A 6420-nucleotide genomic window follows, 5' to 3' on the forward strand; every position below is an offset into this window, starting at 1 on the left:
AAGGAAAGAGTGAGAATCTCCCTGGGGAGGTGACAAATTAAAAAAAAAATCCCAGGTCCTTAGCTCCACCCAGCCAGCCCTAGCCAGTTGACATTACTTAGCATAAGAATGTGTTTCAGAGGGAGCTAGTCTGTGAAGCAAGTGGCAGGGATAGGCCCTGAGCCCTCAGGGAGAAGGAGCAATGGGTTTTTATCCTGAACATCTTTAAGCTCCTACTGTGTGCAGAGCTCTGAGCGAGGAAAGGATGGGGAAGGCGAAGGAACTGCGCGGGAAGGCGGTGTTCGGAGGAAGCTGCAGCTGAGGCTGACATCCCTCTTCCCCATCCCGCTCTCAGATGGCTACAAGGTAGTATTCCTACGCCGGAGCCCGCTGGTGCTGGTGGCGGTGGCTCGCACGCGGCAGTCGGCACAGGAGCTGGCACAGGAGCTGCTCTACATCTACTACCAGATCCTGAGCCTTCTTACCGGTGCGCAGCTGAGCCATATCTTCCAGCAGAAGCAGAACTATGACCTGCGGCGCCTGCTCTCAGGTTCAGAGCGTATCACTGACAACCTGCTACAGCTCATGTCACGAGACCCCAGCTTCCTGATGGGGGCGGCACGGTGCCTGCCCCTGGCGGCAGCCGTGCGCGACACTGTGAGTGCCAGCCTGCAGCAGGCGCGTGCGCGTAGCCTGGTCTTCTCCATCCTGTTGGCCCGCAACCAGCTCGTGGCACTCGTACGCCGAAAGGACCAATTTCTGCATCCCATCGACCTGCACCTGCTCTTCAACCTCATTAGTTCCTCCTCGTCCTTCCGCGAGGGCGAGGCCTGGACGCCCGTGTGCCTGCCCAAATTCAACGCAGCCGGCTTCTTCCATGCACACATCTCTTACCTAGAGCCTGACACCGACCTCTGCCTGCTGCTCGTCTCCACCGACCGTGAGGACTTCTTTGCGGTCTCTGACTGCCGCCGCCGCTTCCAGGAGCGCCTTCGCAAGCGCGGAGCCCACCTGGCCCTGCGAGAGGCGCTGCGAACACCCTGCTACAGCGTGGCCCAAGTGGGCATCCCTGACCTGCGCCATTTCCTCTATAAGTCAAAGAGCTCGGGACTCTTCACCAGGTGAGGGAGAGCCTTGAGGGCACTGCTCTAGGGGAACAGGGACATGTGGAGTTGGGAGGCTGTTTGGTCCAGGGCTCTGAGATGTAGCCCTGAAGCTGCCCTGACCTTTGGAAGCAGATCAGTGTGCTGGGTCTGTATTACTCAGAGACCCAGACGCTCCGTCGCCCCATGGGCATACCCCTCTCTACTTTATTACCCAGAAAGCCTGGAAATGCTCAACATACCCAGGGAAGGAAGCTGGAACAGAGGTCTCCTGGGTCCCTTGCCCTGGAGCAACTCTACTTTAGGTTTCATTTTGGTCCAGCCCAGGAGACAGAGTCCTCCTCTTCTCCCTCACCCAGCAGAGGGACTGGGAAGATATGGCCTCCCTTTGTCCCTTTTGGCCCAGAGGATTCCCAGCTCACCTTTCCTCTACTCCAGATCTGTCACTCTGTCTTGGACATCTAAACTCAACCTGGCCTCTCCAAAAGGGGGTCATCAAAGACACCATGAGCTTAGAGGGTGGCAGGGGACACAGCTCAAGTCTGAGTGGGCCCAGCCCTGTCCTGGGGTGCCTGCTGTGGTGGGGAGACAATGCCCTATCCTAAGGGAGCATCCAGAGGGTAGAACATCTGATACAGTCTCCCTGGATAGGAATAGGTGTTTCTAAATCTCCAGGGAAAGCAATGGAAGTCATTCCTTTACAAACCCACTCACCCGACCCCATGTGCAGCCCGGAGATTGAGGCCCCGTACACCAGTGAAGAGGAGCAGGAGCGGCTGCTGGGCCTCTACCAGTACCTGCACAGCCGTGCCCACAATGCATCTCGCCCACTCAAGACCATTTACTACATGGGCCCCAACGAGAACCTCCTGGCCTGGGTAAGGCGGCCCTGGGATGGGATGGGCTTCATGGAGGTCCTAGGTATGGGCCATGAGGGGCATCTAACCTAGATGACCACCCTTTGCCCTTCTCTAGGTGACAGGCGCCTTTGAGCTCTACATGTGCTACAGCCCCCTGGGGACCAAGGCATCAGCCGTCAGTGCCATCCATAAGCTGATGCGCTGGATCCGCAAAGAGGAAGACCGCCTCTTCATTCTCACGCCCCTAACCTATTGATGGGAATGTGTGTAGGCTCAGCCTTCCTGGGCCTACTGGGTGTGGGAAGCCATGGGAGCCTCCAGATGGGGGATGGCCTCTCTTGCCTAGCCAGCGGGCAGGGACTTTGGGTTGGTGAGTTCATTAAAGTGCTTTGGGGAAGACACTTGTCAAGCCCTGTCACTTGTCCCTTCGCCCATCCACCCTCACTCACATACAGACACTGGATCCTCCCTAGCTCCTGCACAGGGGCACAAGCACATTTGAGCCCCTCTCTTCCCTCCCTTGCACCAGCATGAGGCCATACACCTTCTCAGTTGGATCTTGGGCTGGGGCCATTTTGGTTCGGCTGAAGTCCTACCATATGTAAAAGGTTCTCAGGCACCATACTGCCCTACCCTACCCACTCCTCTCCACCCCATACTCAGTCTGAGCCTCTGCTGTCTGCCTCTCTTTTTTTTCACTTCCGAGTAGGGTCCCCAGCTGCATGCCACAAAAGACTACCCAACCACCTTGGGAGCCCTCGCTGTGGCTCTGCTTAATGGGTTGCTGTAGTTCAGCAGGGGCTGAGCTGAGTATAATAGAGATGGTCAGAGTCGGGGGAGTCCGAGCCCTGGTACTGGTAGGAGCCCTTGGTGAAGCAACCCAGTGTTCAGCTGAAATTCAGAATCCAGCCTCTCTTGAGCTGCAGGCCTCTGAGGAAACTGTCCCTACTTAGGCCTGCCCATGAAGGGCTGTGTGCCTCAGTTCTCCTACCTCAGCCAGTGCATTCCTCCAAATGGTCCCCAAGAGTGAGCTGAGGGTCTGAGAGAAGGCCCAATTGACCCTCCAAGGCAGAATTGAGCCTGCCATAGTAAGAGCTGATGCTACTACATGCACTGGGTCCTCCTTAGTCACCCTAGTCCCTGGCATGGCATGGGCAGACCTGCATGGAGCACCTTGGACATCCCGGAGGCTCAGCAGTGAAAGCCCAGCCCCATTTATTCTACCACAGGACCGAGGGCAGAGTGCAGAAAGCTTCCATTTTACTGCCGGGGGATCTTCTAGTTCTGGCCCCAGCGACCAAAAGTCCTAGTAAGTACTTGTCAGAGAAAACTATCCTCTGAATGTGGTCTTCAGACTGTCAGAGAGAATCACCCTCGTGCAGTTTCTGAGAGTTGGGCCAATATTTTCTGCCACTAAAATCAAGCCATGTTGATGAATGGGCCTGTGTGGGTGGCATGGGCCCAGGGTACGCTGGAACAGTTGTATTTATTATCCCAGAAAATGGAAGCACAGCCCCAGCCCTTGGCCCCACCCTGGCTCACATTGGAATGGACATGGCAGCAGGCTACCCGCCCATATTCCAAAGCCTTTGGGGAGCAGCCATAGGCTTGGTGGGTGCTGTTCACCCTGCACACATGGCCTGGGTCTCTTTTATCCCTGTTTTCTGCTTTTGTTCCTCCCCTGCTCCTGGTAAGGATACCAAACCACTGCCTCTGGGGCCTGGGTGATGCCAGGCCAGCTGTCTCTGACTGTTATGGGCATTCTGGTCAACAGTGAGCCCCTAAGTGTCTCTTTTGGTTACCCTGACTCTTGTAGTTTTCTCAGCTTCTCTGTAGTTCAGCATATATTCTAGGGAGATAACAGGATAAATGTGTGTACATAGGACAATAGACACCTAGGAGCATGGGGTGTACCTGCTTGGGGATCAGGGGCGGGATGACAGGCAAATAGGGAAGGTGTTCCTAGTGGAGGAACCAGCATGTGCAAAGGGGAGGACTTGGTAAGAACCAAGTATAGGCCAGGGGCGGTGGCTCATGCCTGTAATCCTAGCACTTTGGGAGGCCAAAGCAGGCAGATCACTGGAAGTCAGGAGTTTGAGACCAGCCTGGTCAACATGGTAAAACCCTGTCTCTACTAAAAACACGAAAATTAGCCGAATGTGGTGGTGTGCACCTGTAGTCCCAGCTACTCAGGAGGCTGAGGCAGGAGAATCGCTTGAACCCAGGAGGTAGAAGTTGTAGTGAGCCAAGATCATACCATTGCACTCTAGCCTTGGCGGGTGAAAGAGCAAGACTCCGTCTCAAAAAAAAAAAAAAAGAACCTAGCCAGGTGCAGTGGCACATGCCTGTACTCCCAGCTACTAAGGAGGCTGAGGCTGGAGGATCACTTGAATCCAGGAGTTCTGGGCTGTAGTGCACTGTGCCTACTGGGTGTCCGCACTAAGTTTGACATCAATATGGTGACCTCCCAGGCGCGGGGTGCCACCAGGTTGCCTAAGGAGGGGTGAACTGGCCCAGGTTGGAAACAGAGCAGGTCAAAACTCCTGTTCTGATCAGTAGTGGGATTGTACCTGTGAATAGCCACTGTACTCCAGCCTGGGCAACATAGTGAGACCCTGTCTCTTTAAAAAAAAAAAAAAAAAAAAAGAACCTAGTATTATTCGTTTGCAGTGAAGCTGGAAGAGTCCACAAGGCCTGGGGTTCTCCAGCACCAGGTAAACTGCAGTGTGATGAAGTCATATTGCAGTTAGATTCCCTTACTACTGCTAAGGTGATCTTGGGATTAGAGAAAGAGGCTAGACCTAGTTCTCCAGCACAGTGTTCAGAGGGGACTGAGAGCTCAAGGAGGGGGAAATCGCTAGCATTCCTTCAAGGACGTCAGGTGCTAGGGCAGTTGAGCAGGTGCTAGCCAACTATGGGCCAGGCCTGGTGAGTTTACCTTGGGGGTGCCCTTGTACTTGGCATTGCAGAGCCCCATTAGCTGACCTCCCACACACACCTTGACTGCTCCCTCCTACAGAGACGGCAGATGGTGAGAAGGGGAAGGGGGTGCTCCTGTGTACCACTGCTGTTGAGGACCAAGGATGCCTTAGAGGGGAATTCAGCCTGGGGACAACGATCAGCGTGGCCACACGGTGGCAGCAGAGAACCAGCTGATGGTTGCTGCACCCCCACCCCGAAAAAGGGGTGGGTGGGGCAATCTAAGAGGGCTTGTGAAGTCTCCTCCCAACCCCCAGAGATCCCTCTGAAAGTCTGGAGGTGGGATTTGGGTCACCAGAACCCATATCTGGGTGCCAGACTGAGAATGTTTCATTTCAGTTTTGCCCTGCCTATATTTAGATGTGTTGACTGTGGATTGCAGGAACTATTCCACGGTTTTCCCTAGGTGTTTATTCATTTCCTGGCCAATTCTGGTTTGGAAAAGGAGTGCCCTTTATGTCACCCCTGGGCATAGTATCATCCCTGCACTGGGTGTGGCCGCCCCCAGTGCACATTTCCTCTTTCAGTCATCAGGTGCTCATAGAGCTCCAGGCTGGAAGAAGGGGGAGTCCTGCAATGGGGATGGAGGAAGAGTCAAGTATCCAGAGTAAACTGTGCTGGGGTGGGTGTAGTGCTGGGTCTATGGGACCCAGGAGAGGGGCCTGGCACAGTCTGGATCATGAAGACTTCCTGGAGGAGGTGTCATTTAGGTGGCAAAAGGAAAGAGTGCTCCTGGGAGGAGGAACAACACTTACAAAGGTCAGGTTAGGAAGGGGATGCAGGCCCAGAAGAATGGACTGAAAGGGGAGTGAGGAGATACAGCTCCCCAAGCCAGGCTAAATCCTGCTGGGCTGAGGGCTCCTCTTTCCCCCAGCCTCCATATCCTCTACAGCCTTTGGACCCATAGTTTACAGCCCAGAGCCACCCTGTGGATCTTCCCCATCTTGCAGGGTCCAGGCCCATCTAGCTGAGGGGGCTTTGAGGCTAAGATTGTCCCCCAGGAGCCTCAGTCTAGTGTCAGGAGGACCACTTATCAAGGGGCAGCTGCTGAGATCCAGGTATGGGACTAGGCTCCCCCACCCAGACTCCTCATAAACAGACTGAGAGGAAAGAACTCTGGGAAATCACCTAATTGGAACTACATTTTCTTTTCTTTTTTTTTTTTTTTTTGAGATGGAGTCTTGCTTTGTCGCCCAGGCTGGAGTGCAGTGTCACGATCTTGGCTCACTGAAGCCTCCACCCCTCACCCCCCAGGTTCAAGTGATTCTCCTGCCTCAGCCTCCAGAGTAGCTGGGATTACAGGCACCCACCACCATGCCCAGCTATTTTTTGTGTTTTTAGTGGAGATGAGGTTTCACCATGTTGGCCAGGCTGGTCCTGAACTCTTGACCTCGTGATCCACCCACTTTGGCCTCCCAAAGTGCTGGGATTACAGGTGTTAGCCACCACTCCCAGCCATACAATTTCTTTTTTAATTTTTTTTTTTTTTTTTTTTTTTT

The 6420-nt window shown here is 54.3% G+C and overlaps 1 protein-coding gene across 4 annotated transcripts in view; it reads left to right on the forward strand.

The window, feature by feature from the left end:
* Positions 1-2343, forward strand: part of MON1A (MON1 homolog A, secretory trafficking associated) — a 23475-nt gene extending 21132 nt beyond the window's left edge. For 3 of the 4 annotated variants that reach the window (XM_017499855.1, XM_017500161.1, XM_017499993.2), the window contains 3 exons: positions 335-1100; positions 1813-1960; positions 2058-2343. In XM_017499855.1, the coding sequence (XP_017355344.1) occupies positions 335-1100; positions 1813-1960; positions 2058-2198 (1055 nt within the window). In that variant the 3' untranslated portion in view covers positions 2199-2343. Of the gene's footprint in view, positions 1-334; positions 1101-1757; positions 1961-2057 lie in introns of all 4 variants that reach the window. The other variant, XR_005201757.1, reaches the window with a different exon arrangement.
* Positions 2344-6420: the final 4077 nt, after the last annotated feature.

The sequence above is a fragment of the Cebus imitator genome, unplaced genomic scaffold (assembly GCF_001604975.1).
Source record: "Cebus imitator isolate Cc_AM_T3 unplaced genomic scaffold, Cebus_imitator-1.0 Scaffold0, whole genome shotgun sequence".
In the NCBI taxonomy this organism is placed as follows: Eukaryota; Metazoa; Chordata; class Mammalia; order Primates; family Cebidae; genus Cebus; species Cebus imitator.